This window comes from Chiloscyllium plagiosum, chromosome 42, assembly GCF_004010195.1.
Source record: "Chiloscyllium plagiosum isolate BGI_BamShark_2017 chromosome 42, ASM401019v2, whole genome shotgun sequence".
NCBI lineage: Eukaryota > Metazoa > Chordata > Chondrichthyes > Orectolobiformes > Hemiscylliidae > Chiloscyllium > Chiloscyllium plagiosum.
The window spans coordinates 5,644,084-5,662,773 of NC_057751.1; the positions used below are offsets into that span (position 1 = coordinate 5,644,084).

At 43.5% G+C, this 18,690-nt stretch overlaps 1 protein-coding gene across 7 annotated transcripts in view; it reads right to left on the reverse strand.

Annotated features, from left to right (window-relative positions):
* The window catches only part of aak1b (AP2 associated kinase 1b), a 126,916-nt gene that overhangs the window by 85,115 nt on the left and 23,111 nt on the right, over window positions 1–18,690 (reverse strand). For all 7 annotated transcript variants that reach the window (XM_043681261.1, XM_043681259.1, XM_043681257.1 and 4 more), the window contains exons 2-5: window positions 18,002–18,120; window positions 15,491–15,599; window positions 8,831–8,973; window positions 7,568–7,689 (exon numbers count right to left, since the gene is read on the reverse strand). In XM_043681261.1, coding sequence (XP_043537196.1) covers window positions 7,568–7,689; window positions 8,831–8,973; window positions 15,491–15,599; window positions 18,002–18,120 — 493 coding nt within the window. The remainder of the gene's footprint in view (window positions 1–7,567; window positions 7,690–8,830; window positions 8,974–15,490; window positions 15,600–18,001; window positions 18,121–18,690) is intronic.

Consider the following 18,690-nt stretch of genomic DNA (forward strand, 5'->3'; position numbering starts at 1 on the left):
CGCCTTCTTGACCTGCAATCTTCTTCCCGACCTCTCCGCCCCCACCCCTTCTCTGGCCTATCACCCTCACCTTAACCTCCTTCCACCTATTGCATTCCCAACGCCCCTCCCCCAAGTCCCTCCTCCCTACCTTTTATCTTAGCCTGCTTGGCACACCCTCCTCATTCCTGAAGAAGGGCTTATGCCCGAAACGTCAATTCACCTGCTCCTTGGATGCTGCCTGACCTGCTGCGCTTTTCCAGCGGCACATTTTTCAGCATCTAAAGTGGGCCAGTAAGCACGGGGGTAGCAAGCAGCAAGTTTTGATTCAACTGAAAGATTAAGATAGAAGATGAGAAGTTGCGAGTCCTGACAACAATGGAAGCATCCTGTGCGGGACATCAGCAGGTCTTGAGCTGAGGCAAGAATACATTTGGCAGCTACAATGTTGAAAAAGCTGGTCTTGACACAAGGGAATACGCATATGGTCAGAAGCTCATTCCAACAACAAAGACGAGGTTGCCAAGGGTCTGATCTGAGCACAGGTCATTGCCCAAGAGAGGTCTGGATTCAGTGGCTCAGAACAGGTTCTGGTTTGATGATCTCAATATTTAGCTGGAGAAAATTAAAACTCATTGTACACTGGATATTGGACAAGCATTGTACTGAATTAGGGATGGTGGATGGATCATGAGGGGTACTTATGAGGTAGAATTGTGTATTGTCAATATACACATAGCATCTGATGTTGTGTATTCAGATCACGTCTCAGAGTGGCATGCAGGCAGACTGAACTGATTCCACTTTATACAAATCGATCAAACTTCTTGTTTGCCAAGAAGCCTGGGAACAAAGGGTTTCACAGCACAAGCATTTTTCTTTGAATGCATGACCATATATAGTCAAATACTCCAGCACTTCAGAATAGAAAGCTCAATGAAAATAAGTGCTGCTGAGCCGTTTCATCTTTTTATTGTCAAGGCTTTTGATTGCATCAGCCAGAAACCATTTCTCCTTAAAGAAGCACTGTAGAATGCATGTTGAGAATTACTGTTGATATTGAATCTGTTGTTTAGCAAGTCTGGAGATATTTTTATCCTTCCACACCTATGAGATCATAATTGGCTGCAAGACTAGGTCCTTCCATTCTATTAGGATGCGTTTGAATTTCATCAGAGTTTTGGCAGAGCAACACTAAAACAACCTCTGTGCCAAATTTCCCCTTGCCTTCACTTCTCAATCTGCGTTGAAAGCACTTTAGGAAAATGGACTGACGATGTTGTTGGGACCTACATTGGACTGGCGCTGACATTTTCTTCTTTGCATTCATATGAACAGCTTCTAAAATGCTTTCACAAATGCAAGGGATTTGTTAAAATAAATCGCAGAGGACAGCAAGTGTTCTGGTCTTAGCTTGCAGGAAACTTTCAGAAGTGTGGTGAAAAAAAAAGCAAGATTCTATTCCTTCTTCGCATTCGCTCCTTCTGGCTGCAGGACCTCATCCATCCTACCCAAGAAGTAGGGCGACACGGTAGCACAGTGGTTAGCACTGCTGTCTCACAGCGCCAGAGACCTGGGTTCAATTCCCGCCTCAGACGTTAACTGTGTGGAGTTTGCACATTCTCTCCGGGTCTGCGTGGGTTTCCTCTGGGTGCTCCAGTTTCCTCCCACAATCCAAAAATGGCCATAGTGAAGGTGTAGGGGAATGGGTCTGGGTGGGTTGCGCTTCGGCGGGTCGGTGTGGACTTGTTGGGCCGAAGGGCCTGTTTCCACACTGTAAGTAATCTAATTTGAAATGTAGAGTTGAACCTTATTGTGGGCGACACGGTGGCACAGTGGTTAGCACTGCTGCCTCACAGCGCCAGAGACCCGGGTTCTATTCCCGCCTCAGGCGACTGACTGTGTGGAGTTTGCACGTTCTCCCCGTGTCTGCGTGGGTTTCCTCCGGGTGCTCCGGTTTCCTCCCACAGTCCAAAGATGTGCAGGGTCAGGTGAATTGGCCATGCTAAATTGCCCGTAGTGTTAGGTAAGGGGTAAATGTATGGGTGGGTTTCGCTTCGGCGGGTCGGTGTGGACTTGTTGGGCCGAAGGGCCTGTTTCCACACTGTAATCTAATCTAATCTAAAGTAGATCCCGTGGCCGTTGGAGATCAGGGATAGGATACAGAATTCGGAAAAATAAAAATAAAAATAGGAAGTGGCGTGGAGGCATTCTGTCTGTATCATTACATTTGTCTGGGCCCTGAAACCAGCTCACGAAACCAGCTTGCTGCTGTTCACATACTAAAGGAGAAGGCTATTCTGACTGCAGCTGGAGACACACCCACAGAACACGCATCCACTCCATTGTTAGCTCTATGAACAATGGTCTGTTTGCTCAGAAAAGCTGTTAAGAGCGAGAAAGCCTTGTGTCAAGGAGACGTGATCTGCAAATGCACATTTCAGAAAGAATCACTTCTTCTGATGTTTATGGCATTCCAGGAAACAAGACTTAAACCAACACTGCCTCTTGGTTCAACAACCAAATTGACAACAATGCTCTTCAAAAATTTAGGGAGGGGAATGAGACAACACTTAATCCATCCCTGGCATTCCACCAGTTTGTCAATACAATGCACTTAATTACAGCATGACTCAAATTCTCAGATGGTTCCCAGCACTGTCACAAACACACAGAGAACAGCCATGAAGCAGGGTCACTGACTCAAAACATTAACTCTGTTTTCTCTGCACAGGTGTTGTCAGACCTGCTGAGTTTCTCTCCCATTTTCGTTTGTGTTTGTTTCTGAATACCAGCATCCGCAGTTCTTTGCTTTATTATAAAACCACGGATTCTTTGCCTCACAATTCCAGCCTAATAACTGTCTTCAGACATGACCTGAGCTCACTCACAGAACGTCTGCTACCATTCTGCTGGGAACGTTTCGAATTTCAGTGGATGTTACAGAAAGATTTTGTGATAATCCTCAATACATAACTGAAATTCTTGATAGTTATGACAGATCTAAATGCTACCCAAATTTAACGACTCGGCGGGAAGAAACAAACAGCTTGGGAGTCGACTAGAAACTTAAGCTTTGCTTCACTTGACATCATGCACTCAGATGTTCATTGCTTCAAAGTTGGAGGCATTTCACAATACACAAGTGCTGAAGCGTACTCAACCTTCCAAACGTACTTTTAAAATTCAGTAAATTAAATACAAAAACTGTGTTCATCATACAAAGAACAATGAAAATATATACTTCAGGGAATCTGAATAATAGGACTTGTTAAAAAATTGCTTTGTTGCAAAGAGGACGGTGTTCAGCGAGGGAAACGCTCCAGCTCTTGCTTGTGTGCACGGAGCATTGATCACTGACAGGTCTCCAATTCAGAAGTTGATTTCAGCCACTTCAGAACCCGACAAAACGTGCAGCTCTTAGAAACACTGTCTGAAGTTCAGTTTGCATGAAATGGGCAAACGCATCCGTGATACATGCCTCCGATTCTAAATAATTTCAATGTGAAGTGTTGTACACTGTGTCAGCAATGGCCAAGTTGGAAACATTCTTGCCTCAGAGTGACCAGGTTCGAGGTTCAAGTCCTGTTCCAGGTCGAGAGGTCAAACATCCAGGGTGCCTCGTTGCTGCATTAATGAGAGGCCTCTGCACTGACAGAGGTGTTGTCAATCAGACGAGAAGTGAAAGGTCTCAATATGTTTCAAAGAACAGTCAGGGTGTTATGCCTGGTACCCTGGTCAATATTTATCCCCTAATTCTCACAAGGCCTCACAAAGACACATTAATAGCATTTTTTTTTAGATTAGATTAGATTACATTACAGTGTGGAAACAGGCCCTTCGGCCCAACAAGTCCACACCGCCCCGCCGAAGCGCAACCCACCCATACCCCTACATTTACCCCTTACCTAACACTACGGGCAATTTAGCATGGCCAATTCACCTGACCTGCACATCTTTGGACTGTGGGAGGAAACCGGAGCACCCGGAGGAAACCCACGCAGACACGGGGAGAACGTGCAAACTCCACACAGTCAGTCGCCTGAGGCGGGTATTGAACCCGGGTCTCTGGCGCTGTGAGGCAGCAGTGCTAACCACTGTGCCACCGTGCCGCCCACCATTTACTACATTGTGACTCATGGGAACTTACTATGCACAGACTGGCTGTTTCCTGTATGACAAGTGCCATCACCAGTCCAAAACGACTCAAACATGGGGTCAAGTGTCTCACCTTCTGGTCAGTGTGGTATGCTCCACATAAATGTAAGCCTTCTGTTCTTTTTACATATTATTTGCAGCAGGACAACAGTCCCTTTGGCTCTCGGAGGACATGATTTATGAATTCCTCATTATCTGAAATGAAAACATACATTGCTGGAGGAACTCAGCAGGTCTGTCAGCATTTGTGGTGAAAAAGCAGAGTCAATTTTTCAGGTGCAGTGACCCTTCATCAGAGGTTCTCCAGGAATTTCTGATTTTGTTTCAGATTCCCAGCAACTGCAGTTCTTGGCTTTGTCCTCACTTCTGGTCACCAGCCAAATGCAGGACTGAATTCCAGCACGCCTTTCCCAACAAAGGCAACATGCAACACCCACCAAATTTCAAGCCAGACAAGATCCCATCGCCAAAATTAAATATCAGCCATTTTCTTCACACCAACTCTTGGAAACAACCTGACTGCTTTAATGAGTTCCAACAGGTTAACTCTTTGCCTCTTTGAAAAGAATACTGCATTAGGATCTTGTTCAAATATGATCACATTAAATCCAACCCTTTGTTTCATTAGAGAGCTATACCTCTTTGGTTTAACAAAAAGTTGAGATTATCCATGTTTGACGATGTTTCACTCAGAGTCAGGCTGCTCTGGACAGGTGTGTCTTGGTCTTTACCGGGCAAAGTACAATAAGGAGAACCGAAACATCCTCTGCAGCTGCAAGTCTACGTTCAGACGGTTGTGTTACCTATACATTGTCAGGCTACAGGCCAACTCCTTGTTGGAGGAGAAGAGTTTGGAGGAACACTGGGAAAATCCAATTGTTGTAGTTCACATCAGAACCAAAAACAGGTAGAATGAAGAAAGACACGAGCGATTTTTGAGAAGATTTGTAGCTCAGGTTGAGGTTCTGGACGCAAGTTTGTTCGCTAAGCTGGAAGATTGATTTACAGACATTTCATGACCATAATAAGTAACATTATCAGTGAGCCTCCAATGAAGCGCTGGCTTTTTGCCCCACTTTCTAGTTATGTCTTGGTTTCTTCAGGTGGGTGATATCATTTCTGGTTCTTTGTCTCAGAGGATGGTAAATGAGGTCCAAGTTAAACAAAGAGACCTTGGAGTGCAAGTTCATAGCTCCTTGAAAGTGGAGTCACAGGTAAATAGGATAGTGAAGAAGGCATTTGGTATGCTTTCCTTTATTGATCAGAGTATTGAGTACAGGAGTTGGGAGGTCATGTTGCAGCTGTACAGGACATTGGTTAGGCCAGTGTTGGGATATTGCGTGCAATTCTGGTCACCTTCCTATTGGAAAGATGTTGTGAAACTTGAAATGGTTCAGAAAAGATTTACAAGGATGTTGCCAGAGTTGGAGGATTTAAGCTATAGGGAGAGGCTGAACAGGCTGGGGTTGTTTTCCCTGGAGCATCGGAGGCTGAGGGGTGAGCTTATGGAGGTTTACAAAATTAGGAAGGGCATGGATCGGACAAATAGGCAAAGTCTTTCCCCTGGGGTCGGGGAGTCCAGAACCAGAGGGCATAGGTTTAGGGTGAGAAGGGAAAGATATGAAAGAGACCTAAGGGGCAACTTTTTCACACAGAGGGTGGTACAGGTATGGAATGAGCTGCAAACCAAATGTAAAATGGTGCAATTGCAACATTTAAGAGGCATTTGGATGGGTATATGAATAGGAAGGGTTTGGAGGGATATGGGCCGGGTGCTGGCAGGTGGGACTAGATTGGGTTGGGATATCTGATCGGCATGGACGGGTTGGACCGAAGGACCTGTTTTCATGCTGTACATCTCTATGACTCTATGACGTGTTTATTAAGGAGCTCCGGTTAGAATGCCATGCTTCTAGAATACCAACTAGTCACCCACCCTATGATATCAACCACCCTAAGGAAACCAAGACATACAAACAGAAAACAGGACAAAACACCAGCACTTCACCGGAGGCTCACTGATAATGTTATCTAGTATGGTGATGAAACATTTGAAAACGAACCTTCCAGCTCAGTGAGTAAACTTACATTCAAGGAGACACTCTCCAGAAAGAGCTTGAGTGTTTACGCCATCAATCAAAAAAAAACCTCAAAAAGTGACAGATTATTCTGATAGAACAAGTGATATAGGGAAAAGGAGATCCAACACCTGCATGTCTGTGGATGTTGCATCGCCGAAATTCCATGCACAGATACCAATACCATTATGACAGGGGGTCATTCTTAAGCCCAAGCTGCTAACTTGTTGTGGCACATGTGGCAAGACTTACATGTTATAACTGACACGTCCTGAGCATTTCTGGGGATAGGATATTAGCAGAATGGGCAGACAATAGAAGATCTCAGAAAATCCATAACAAACAGAAAGGTCAAGTGTCAATCCATTCTGTCAATTCTGTAACTATTTCACACTAATTCAGTATCAAATACAAATCACCATTAGGATTTCTGTTTGTCCTGGATTGAAGCCATTCATTTCTTCTGTATTTTGATGTGATATTTCACATTTGGTTTGAGTACAAGCTGCAATTATTTGATCAGAAGAATGATGTCCTCTGAAGTGGGGACAACTTCTGATGCACTTAACTGCTTACAAGATACTAGAACCTGCCCAATAACGACTGGAGGTCTTTCATCAACACCAGGCAAAGACCTGACCACAAATATCCCTGGGGTGTATCACAAGCAAGATTTGAGAATGAGAAGACTGACTAATTGCGAGAAAAGAGGTTGTGTGTAGTTATGGAAAGGGCCAGCAATGCTCAAATCAGTCAGGGTTAGAAAGAAAGAATGATGAACCTTTGAGTGGAACTCCACACTGACCTAACTCTAGATTTCAGCTGTGGAACAACCTATTCCTATTTGCAAGAAAAACTATCACTGAGGAACTGGCAAAGCAACACTGAGTGTTGATCTCTCATTCACTGGAGAAGGCAAGCAGACATTTCCTTGCTTCATAGCAGCTCACGAGAAAGCATTGAGAGTCCAATATAATCACAAGATAAAAGCATTAAGCCAATCGAAACAAAACTAACGATTCAAGTCAATGACCTTTAGAAAAGTAATGGACTTGAAACATCAGCTCTGTTTCTCTCTTCACAGATGCCACCAAACCTGTTGATTATTTCCATCAGTTTCTATTTTTCATTTCAGATTTGCACGATCTGCAGTGTTTTGACTTTGCTTGTGTGTGAAGTATCCTTCCCTGCAAGTCCAGAAATGAAGAAATTTGACTTGACAAATTTACTGTGGGTGACCCACCCAGGAACATGACCTGAGGTGTTGCATGGCTGCAGCAAATGTTCACTGAGTTGCTTAGCATTGTCAAAGTTCATTGCTGAGGTATATGGAATGAAATACAAACACTTACTTTTTAATTTCATCTTCAACTGCATTGACTCCTTCAACCTTTGGATTCTGGAATTTATTAGTTGCACTTCCAAAATCACAGAGGACATAATGTCCCTTGTCATGAAGCAGTATATTTTCAACCTGAAGAGGAATATTGTATGTAGTTAGTAGAAGTCACCACTGAGCTTTTGTACCTCAAGCTGCCCCACACACATGTTTTAAATGAACAACTCTCTCGAATAAACCCAACGTACGTTTACTGCATCAAAACCCCATCAATTCTGTCGTTGTCTTTTCCGAATGCAGCTCACCACCCTCACGGCCTGAGTCTAGACAGTGGGTGCCAGTGGGAATTGCAGCCCTATTCAACTTGTTTAGTTAAAGTCACTGAACAGCAATAAGGACAAAGAAAAACCCTTGGTTACTTCACATCTGCCAATGCACCATAGATCAGTGCACATGTCTGTAACCTTCCTGATTTGTATACCACAGGATTGGTGTAGCCTATGCCCTTAGCAACTCAGCCTCTCTGGAATCCAGCGAAGTTCAGCCTTTTTCCAAATATAAGTGCACTTGCTGTAAAAACAGGCATCTGCAAAATGGGTCAAGACAGTGCTTCAGGGTTAGAATCTTGAGGAGACCAGGATAACATACCACATACCAAGGCAGCACCCATGATTTATCACACTGGGGAGACAGAAAGATGTATGGCTTCATCTTGTCACAGAATACATGCTCATGGTTCAATATACTGGGGCAACTCGGGGGTAGGCGATGGAGAGAGTAACACTGCCTCTTTATAAGGCCAGACACTGATTCATACTCTCAGTCTATTATAGCTGGCAGAGTGGGAGGTAGACCCCACTACACATATGCAGAAGCTTGCTTTGTATTCACAACTCACCGCTAATGGCAGTGGGAGGAGTTCGCTTTTCGGGCACAATTCATTACACCAAGGGAAGATGACAAGATAAGTATTGCGTACTACCAAGTACAGAAGCACTCGGTTTCTGACACTTCACCAAACAGTCAAAATCTTCAGGTACTTTTTAACCATTTAAATCACTTGGTTACACAGGGGAGAACAAAACTAATTCTCCCCACCTTTGGTAAATCTTGCATTCCGGACAGAGGCAATTTAAAAAAAAAATCTGATTTAATCGGTCCCACTTGTTCAATGTTCTTCAATCAGGCACAAAACAGAAATAGCACATTGGCCAACATGTTTTAAAATGCATTTGCCCTGAAGACTGTTGTGTCGCCTGCAGCATGTTCTGTTCACCTTCAAATCCCGATGGATGATGGGCGTTTTGCACTGGTGCAACCTTGCTACTGCTTCACATGTGTCACAGAATATCTGCAACACCTCGTTCTCAGTGAAACCAGTCTGCAAGCGCTGGTTCATCAGGTTCACAACTTGGCCTCCTGTAACAAAAAAAATGGGTGCAGCAACTTGTTAAAGTCCACCAGACCCCCACTTCACAAAACAATCCCCACATACCTCACTCAGCTCAAGAAAGTGTACAAACTTAGCAGCTTTTTAGCTTTCAAAGAAAGCAACGGTGAAAAGGCTCAAGATAGTAAACGCGCAAGAAATGGTAAAGATGGAATACTATTATTAAGCTCGGCTGTGAGAGCAAGACAAGTGACACGACACTTCCGCTTGAGAACTTGAAAGCCTTCTGGACTCAATATTGAAGTCAACAACTTTAGGGCTTGAGCTCTCCCATGTCCTTACCCCAACTCCATAAATCAGGCCATGTTATCACATGGTCAGCTATTACACATAACCCATTGTTAGCCCCGAACAGTCCCCATGAGCAGTTATTCACCTTCTTTGCCAGATTGTTATCTATTCTCTTGTCTTCTCTGGTGCTCTGAAAGCTAGTGCTTCCAATTAAACCTGTTGGACTACAACCTGGTGTTGTGTGATTTGTAACTTTGTCTGTCCAACTACTCTTTGGGCTCTATCCCGACCGATCATTTACTCCTTACCCCCTCCCCCTATCCTACCTTCTGCGCATAAACTAACATTTCCTTGCTACCATCAGTTCTAAGGAAGGGTCACTGGACCAGAAACATTAACTCTGATTTCTCTCCACAGATGCTACCAGACCGGCTGAGCTTTTCCAGCAATTTAGTTCTTGTTTGTGATTTACGGCATTCACAGTTCTTTCAGTTTTTATTTGACACAATGCTCGAATTAGTGTGCTGTTTAAAAGGTCACCCATCCTGAAGAACTTCTTGCCTGAATGCATGCTATCCACTTGGAAGAGGTATGGATGAGCTGCAATGTGTCAAACTGTCTCCAATGTCTGGATTCCGTTGACAACTCATGAGAGAAAGATGCGATGGTCAGAGAGGAGTCAGCACAGGGGAAGGGAAAGCACCACTGATTAAAATTTCCCTGTTTATGCAAAGAAAGAAAGAATAGAATCATCACAGCAATCTTTCTGCTTCAGCCTTGCCATTGGGATGGGAGGGTTTGGTACGACAGGCAGCTTTCCTAACAGTCAGAAAACGAGGCAAGGCTTCAACTTGGGACTAACTCGAATACTAACTGTGAATAACCTTATGGCCCACACTTTCCCCTGCTCACCTGACCTGCCTCGCCCAAACCAACATCAGCACCACCCTTTCTTTTCTTTCTTTCTGCTGCAGCACCAGTTTGTAAGAGAATATCATGGCCCAGCAAGTCCAGCATTATACAGTATTTTGAAAATGAAAGTACAAGTGGCTCATGTCATACAACTCAAATTCCCCTCCAGATCACAGAGGAAGGTGGCTGCAGGAGGAATCAAACTCAAAAAGATGTGCCAGGTTGTGTCCAAAGTCTATAAATGTAACAGCAGTGTATTGCAGCAAGAACAAGAGTGGGTGTTGCCAAATGGAATCTGGTTGAAAACTGATCCTGTTGTGCAGCTTGCAATCCAGAGGAATGCCACATGAAAAGCAATTTGACAAACCACAAGAGGATTGGAATGCAGCTGTAACGTCACAAAGTGCATTCGGTTGCTAAACAATGAGATTGTATTGGAGAGGAGTAGACCACACATTATACTGTCAGACAGAACCCTGGTACCTGGCAACAAAATGGTACACTGTGCGCAGTTTTATTTTCCTTGCCTCAGGGAGGATGCGCCAGCTATGGAGGGCGTGCTGTGAAGGTTAATCAGACTGATTCCTGAGATGGCAGGGCTGACATATGAAGAGAAACTAGATCAGTTAGAAATTACACAACACCAGGTTATAGTCCAACAGGTTTAACTGGAAGCACACTAGCCTCCAATTAAACCTGTTGGACTATAACTTGGTGTTGTGTGATTTTTAACTTTGTACACCCAGTCCAACACCGGTATCTCCAAATCATGGATCAGTTAGGAAATTATGGTTGATGGGAAATGGTTGATGAGTGAATCACTCCACTTTTATTTCCATGTTGCAAATCTTTTTTGACAAGAATATACAACTGTGTTGTAAGTATTACCACTGTTAGCAAAAACAGGTTCCAGAGAGAAAAAAAAAGTCAACTTGTGCTTGCAAGATGTCACAGCCTAGCCGTGAGAGAAAAGCTGCCACCTCTGCCCACTCCTTCCCCAGTCACCCAACTTCAAGTATTCCTGCAAAGCCAGGCAGCTGTTATTGCACTTCAAAGAAGTGAATACGCAAGAGAAGTCTCCCTTACATCATTAAAGCAAAATATTTTGGACACTGGAAACCTGGCATGAAAGCAGAAGTGCTGGAGAAAACTCAGCAGGCCTGGCAGCATGTGTGGAGAGAGAGAAACTGGGTGAATGTTTCAAGTCCTGGACGATAATCTTTCAGAACTGAAACAGTATAGAAATGTGAGGATTGAAGAATCATTGTCAGAGGCCCTTCAGTCCATCATGTCGATGCCAAGCAACATACACCAAATAACACTAATCCCCGTTTACCTGCACTTTATCTACAACCCTATTATGCCCTGGCATTTTAAGTGCTCATCTAGATGCTTCTTACATGTTGCGAGAATACTTACCTGCACCACATTCTCAGGCAGCACATTCCGTGTGTCTACCACCCTCTGGTGAAAAGGTTTTTCCACAGGTCTCCTTTGAATCACTTGCTCCTCACCTTAAACTCATGCCCACTGACCTTCAAATATGAGGGGTTTTAAACTTTGAAGAGGGTGAGAAAAGAAGAACAAAAGGGACGTTTTGGGTTTATGTGGACAGCTGGACAGAAATGACAAAGATGTCAAAGAACATAAGGAAAATGCAAAAGTCCTTGCAGTCATAGAATGCTTACAGTGAAGAAGCAGGCCATTCGGCCCATCGAATCCATACCTCCCCTCAGAAGAACATTCCACCCACATCCACCCTCCCCTACCGTATCCCTGCCTTTCCATGGCTCATTCACCTAGCCTGCACATCCCTGGACACTATGGGCAATTTAGCATGGTCAATCTACTTAACCTGCACACCTTTGGACTGTGCGAGGAAACTTGAGCACCTGGAGGAAATCCACACAGACGTGCAGAGAATGCGCAAACTCCACACGGTCAGTCGCCCGAGGGTGGAATCAAACTTGGGTCCCTGGCACTGTGAGGCAGCAATGCTAACCACTGAGCCACTCTGCTGCTCGGAAACAAACAAAGCAGTTGCCCAGACCAAATGTCCACAACAGGATAATGAACAGTTCTGGCTCGAAGCAAAAACATAAATGACACATGTAAGACTGTGCTCGTGCTCAAAAAACAGGGGACGGAGTTCAGGGTTTGACACTATTAAACTTCATGATGACAGTTGAAGATTGTAAAATGCCAGGTCGGAAGATGAGGTTCTGCCCCTCAAGCTTTGAGTTTTGCTGGAACTGTGCTGCATGCTGAGAACAGAAATGTGAGTGCGATGCAAGGTGATGAATTGGAGTGGTTAGGGACCGGAAGCTTGGGGTCACATGAATGGATTGATAAAAAAAAACAGACTGCAATCAGCCAACCAATGTGCTTTTGGTCTCACTCATGTCGAAAGCCAGCATTGCGAGTCGCAAATACAGAACACAAAAGAAAAACATGGACAAATAAATCACTGCTTCAGTTGTGAAGACTTTTTGGAGCCTTGGAGGGCAGGTGTGACATCTTTTTCATGTGCATGGAAAGGTGCAATAGTGACAGCATGAATTATTGTAGGTGTTTCTAGTTGGGTGGGATGCCACAGTCAATTTGCCAATGCAGTGGATGCATCATACAAGGCAGCTTGGGAACTGTACCACGACAAAAAGGTCGAGTGCGGTGCAACAATCTAAGAGGTTTGATGAGAGAACGCGATGTGCAGCCGAGGATTGAAACATCTGGACAGGTCACCCAAATCGAGTTCAAGTGTTAGATCTGAAAAGAGTGGCTTGAAAAGAGAGGAAGGAAAGCAAGCTGAACAGGTGATTGTCTCAGGGCTGAGAACTGAAGCAACTGGAGGCGTGGCAGATGCACATGGTGCAGGAGTTCAATTCAAGTCCAAGGAATGGCACAACAGGCCTAAAATTCCCCAAATGTGTGTTCCCAAATTCAGTAACTTGCTGAGGGAAGATTAGGTCATGAGCTTCAATAGGAGCTGTTGTGCCATGACGTTCAAAGCAGTGATTATCACGATACTGGAACTGCATCTCTCCTGTCCTCTCTGTTCTGTAAAATTGATAAATGCAAAGCAAGGAAGGACATTGAAAAAGAGGAAATCTGGTGTAGGCACTGCTGGGAAAACAGTACACTAATTAATATGAGTGAAAGCTCCAAAATCAAAATCAGATTGTGGTATTTCACATCCGTAGCCATGGTAACCTGCAATCACAATCCACTGCTCAAATAAAAAGTCTCAATCCAAACAGGATGATGGTACCTGCAATTCTGCACCCAGCCACTTCCTAATATTTGGGAGTTGTTCAGTGCAAGCTGCATGTGCCGCAAGGCAAAGGAGCAAGGGAAATCGTATAATTAAAAATGTAGGCAACTTTCGCAATTCTCTCCTCCAGTGGCTACCAGCAGAGGAGCCTGCCCAGAAATGTGATAAATGGCAGTATTTTGAACTGAGCTCCAGGATATCTATCATTCGTTTGCACAGGTCCTTGCATTATTCTTGTCCCAGATATCCTTACACTCACAAGCCAACCAAGGTATTCGCAGACCCAAAGAAAATCCAACTGGCTCTTAATAAAGCACAGGAGAAACTCTCCTCCAGGTGCACTGGAGAATGTAAATGCCCTTTCCAACAAGTAACTAACAGCAAGTGCAGACTGTGCAACACTGCAAATCACTGAACTTGCTGTTGGATAAAGAGCGCTGATCTCTATTGACTTAATTTGTAGTGTCCAATTCCTTTGTTTCTCCTTGTTTAGTAATTGTAGACTCTGTACAACATAGTAGAATCAGACACGACAGCAGTGCGCAGGGAAGAACAACATGTCAGGGTCTCTTTCCTGAGACAAACAAGCAAAATAAAATACTTGCGAAGATGTGATGACATGTTGAGTACCAAACACTCACCCTCTCGAACCAAGGTTTCCAATAATGAGTGAACAAATGACAAGGCATAGCAATAATCTCACCAAGAACAAACAAAGCAAGAAATGAAGGGAAGCCTTGACCAGTGAACAAAATGCTGAACTCAGAAGCGCTTCTCATCTTGCAATGAATATTTTCAATCATTTACTTACAGAGGAAACTCCACATTGTAAAGGAAGTTTCCCAGAATTAGCCCCTTTCCGAATCGAATAGTTGACAAATATGAGGCCAAGAAACTTGCTGATTTCAGTCCAAACCAGAATGCTTATGTTCCTCCACTCTCAGCTTGTATTTCAACAATGCAACCCAAAAGATTCCAAAGAACCGAAGTCAAAGCTTGAGCCTGCTGATGGGTCCTGTTATTAATAGTTTTACGGTCACTGTAACAGACACTCACATTCAATTATTGATTTTCTTATATTAAAAGATACATTAGAGCAAGCTATTCTCAGTATCAGCGGCTGTGAAACTATCTTCAATTGTCGTTGAAACCCATCTGGCACATGGCTGTCCTTTAGGGAAGAAAACCTGCTGCTGACCCAGTTTGGCCTACATGTGATTCCAGAAGCACAGCGATGTGTTTGATTCTTCACCTCAATTTCAATGGCTGAACAAGTTGTATGAACTACAAATGGGCAACAAATGCTGACTTTGGCCATGATACAGGAGAAAGTGAGGACTGCAGATGCTGGAGACTAGAGTTGAAAAATGTGATGCTGGAAAAACACAGCAGGCCAGGCAGCATCCAAGGAGCAGGAGAATCGACGTTTCGGGCATAAGCCCTTCTTCAGGAATGATTATGCCCGAAACGTCGATTCTCCTGCTCCTTGGATGCTGCCTGGCCTGCTGTATTTTTCCAGCATCACATTTTTCAACTTTGGCCATGATACACACACCTTGTCAGAAATTCTAAAAAAGACACTCCGGTCCAACTCCCAATAATACATGAGACTTATTTGATGCCTTTAACGTAACAACAAGTCTGAAGGTGCAGCACAGCAATTTCATCAAACACATTATGAGACCTATAGAAACATTATGTAAGATCAACAAGAGCTTGGTCAATTGGACAGGTTTTACCAAATCCTAACAAATTGGGACTTTGTGTGCACAACCAACCTTTCACTAAAATGGAACTTTTCACTTCTGTAAACAGGAAAAATAATGCTACTTCATATTTCACAACTTTCATATGTGCTATGTGCTGGCAAACTAACATGGTGATCATGCAATGAAGCCCATCAGTCTCAATAGCTTTGATATGTTAGCGTTGAAGGCTTACTACTCACGCATGTACGAAGATGCCACGAAGGAATTAAAACAAAGGATCTTGACGCACCACTTTAACAAATCAAGACACACAAACACTGCATTATTGAAGGCCCCATTAGGTAATGTGATAAAAGTCCTCACCTCGACAAAAATCCATCAGGATCAGTACTTCCCAGACCTCTCCAGAGCCGACAGCCGTCGTACTGGAATCAATATATCCGACAATATTCTTGTGCCCAGCCAGGTCCCTCTGCAATAAAGAGGATGCTTGGTCACGAGTAGGTCAGTACTTGTTTTTATTGGCATCATATTGCTGTCCAAATAACAACCTGCAAAGAAGTGATTCTATAACACACAAAGTGGCATTTGCATTGATATCAACAAACACAGAATGGCGACGAGAACTGACCGCATTTGCTCTGGGTTCAGGATGTCGGGCAAGTGTAGAAATAGCCATGATACCGGTGGCTGAATGCGATTAACAACTTCCTGGTAGAAAGCTTGGATGTGAAAACTGCATGTGATTTGGTCATGATACACCCTGTCAGCTACACAGTCAGGTAACTTTGAATGTGGTGTCTACTTATTAGAGAACAGCTACCTGTCAACAGAACAAAGAGTTATTGCTGGAACAGCAGTAGCTGAGCAGGAGGCAGCATCTTCAAAAGAGGAGAAGGCAAAAAGCAAGTGGACAAAAAAGGTCAAGAGCATCATTACCCCTGGTGTTGCAGAAGCACAGGGCAATGGTTCCCTCATATTCTTTTAAAATATTTTCTGCCACATCACCATAATATACAGAAAATAACATTTATTTTACCGTAATATTTGCTAGACATGGAGTTACTCAATAACATTTTATTCATTTAATAATGTATTAATTTTTTAATCAATGACCCTCTCTTGAAGCTTATTCTTAGTCTTATATGGTCAGGTTGTTATCCCAGAGACCAATAGAGATTCCTCCAACCAGCTGCAGGGCATCTGTCAAGCAAGACCAGGGCAGCAAAACGGGAGTACACAGAGAAGTAGATGAGCAATGGCCAGGGGGTTGGGTACTTCAGTTGGCAGAATGGTTAGTTTGAAACACAAAGTGATGCCAAAAGCACAAGTTCAATTACTGCTCCGGCTGAGGTAACCACGAAGTCCAACCTTCCCAAACCACCTCTCGTCTGAGGCATGGTGGCCCTCCGGTCAAACTATCACCAGTCACCTCACTCCACTGACACAGTCGCCCTATCATCTTCTACCACAATGGTGACTTGATCTTTCGACTGGCAATGATTGGTATTAGAAGTAATAAATGGTCTGCAACAAACATACATTCTTGTGAGACATGAAAATCTAATTGAAAAGATAAATCAAGGATGGCAAATGAAAACAGTTCGAAACGGCATGAGATCAAAGGATTTGGTATATAAGGATGCCAGAAAAGGTGGTAAGCCTGAGGACTGAGAGCAAGGTAAAACACAGCAAAGAATGACCAAGAAAGAGAAAAAGAGATTATGAGTGCAAGCCAGCAAAAGATATGAAGGCAGACTGTAAAAGCATCTTTTGTGATGTAAAATGGAAAAGACAAGCTCGGCAAATGTAGGATCATTAAAGTGGAGAAAGAAGAACTTACAGTGGCGAACACAGAAATGGTGGCGAAACTCAACAGTTTCTTTAGGTTCATCTTCACGCAGGAAGATGCAGAACCCCAACCAGAAACATGAGGTGCCTAAGGAACTTGTAAAACTGAGCAACGAAATGAAGCAAAACAAGTACTAGTAAGGAGGGAATTCTTGACAGCTGAGTTCAACTGAAGGTTGATGAATCCCCTGAACCAGATCAATTGCATCCCCAAGTTTTGAAGGAAGTCATTAGAAAGAAGCTAAGTTTCTCGAAAGATTCCTGCAGACTGTAAACTTGCAAATGCAACATCACCAGTTAAGGAAGGGAGAGGGAAAATGGCAAACTACAGACCTGTTTCGTGGGATTGTTCCAAGTTGGTATCAATGTGTACAAATAAAGCATGAACTTGTTAGTGCCAAGATCATTGGAAGGTCTCAAGTGAACTATCAAAATCAACTGTCAAAACCTTCATGAGCACCTGTCAAAGGGAGTGTTTGAAAATGTCAAAGGCATTTAAAAGTGCATCCCCTGAAATATTTGGGAGAAATTCTGGAATGCTAAAACAAAACTACTTTTCTTTTTCTTTGTTTGATGATTTCTATGAATAGATTGCTCAATGAGAGATTCCAATTCTCAGGTCTCTCATGGCAGAGACAACGTCAGTTTGGATAGTAGATGCCAGAGCAGAGAGACACAGGTCAGAGTTAAGGAGGCACAAGGCTACTATAAAAGCCTTTGGGATGAGCTGGATGGCACCGATTGGCACAGATGTAGAAGGTGGGTGCATGTAAAGGTGGAGATTGGTGGGGGAGAGCTGAAGGGACATTCCAATATCTCTTCCTAATTTTCATACGCTGGAAACAGCCAAATCTGCAAGGCAGGTCTTTTGACCTGCCAACCTGAGCATCAGGTTACCTCCTCAGTCCCTCTATGGTTGCCCAACGTGACTTCTAATTGAGCCCATCCTTAAGTGAAAATGCAAATTGTAGGCAGCTATTTTAAAAAGTCAGGTTCCACATAGTCATAACATTTGCAACTCACCATGATCTGGATCTCTCGCTTGCAGACCTGCAAATCATGTTCATTGTTGACATACATCCTCTTCAGTGCACTTTTCACCCCATTATGAGTTTTCACAAGGAACACGATAGCAAAACCACCTGGGAAACAAATGAACAGAAACATCATTACAACAAGTCCTCCAACACTGTCACAAATGGGGCACTGCTGACACGATGACAATTTCTCATCAAGACTCAGTTTTCAATACCCTCAAAAATCTGTAATTCCACCTATAACCTTCTTGATTCTGAAAATGCTTCGCCTGACAGATGGACTGAAATCGTCTTTATCTGTATTTCGTCCTAAAACATAAGCAACATGTACAAACTGAAATTGTCTTAGGACATAGAACATAGAACATTTACAGCGCAGTACAGGCCCTTCGGCCCTCGATGTTGTGCCGACCTGTCACACCAATCTGAAGCCTCCATGTACACCCATATGCTTGTCCAATGATGATTTAAATGTACTTAAAATTGGCAAATCTACTACCGTTGCAGGCAAAGCATTCCATTCCCCTCCTACTCTCTGAGTAAAGAAACTACCTCTGACATCTGTCCTATATCTATCACCCCTCAATTTAAAGCTACGCTCCGTCGTGCTCGCCATCACCATACTTGGAAAAAGGCTCTCCCTGTCCATCCTACCTAACCCTCTGATTATCTTTT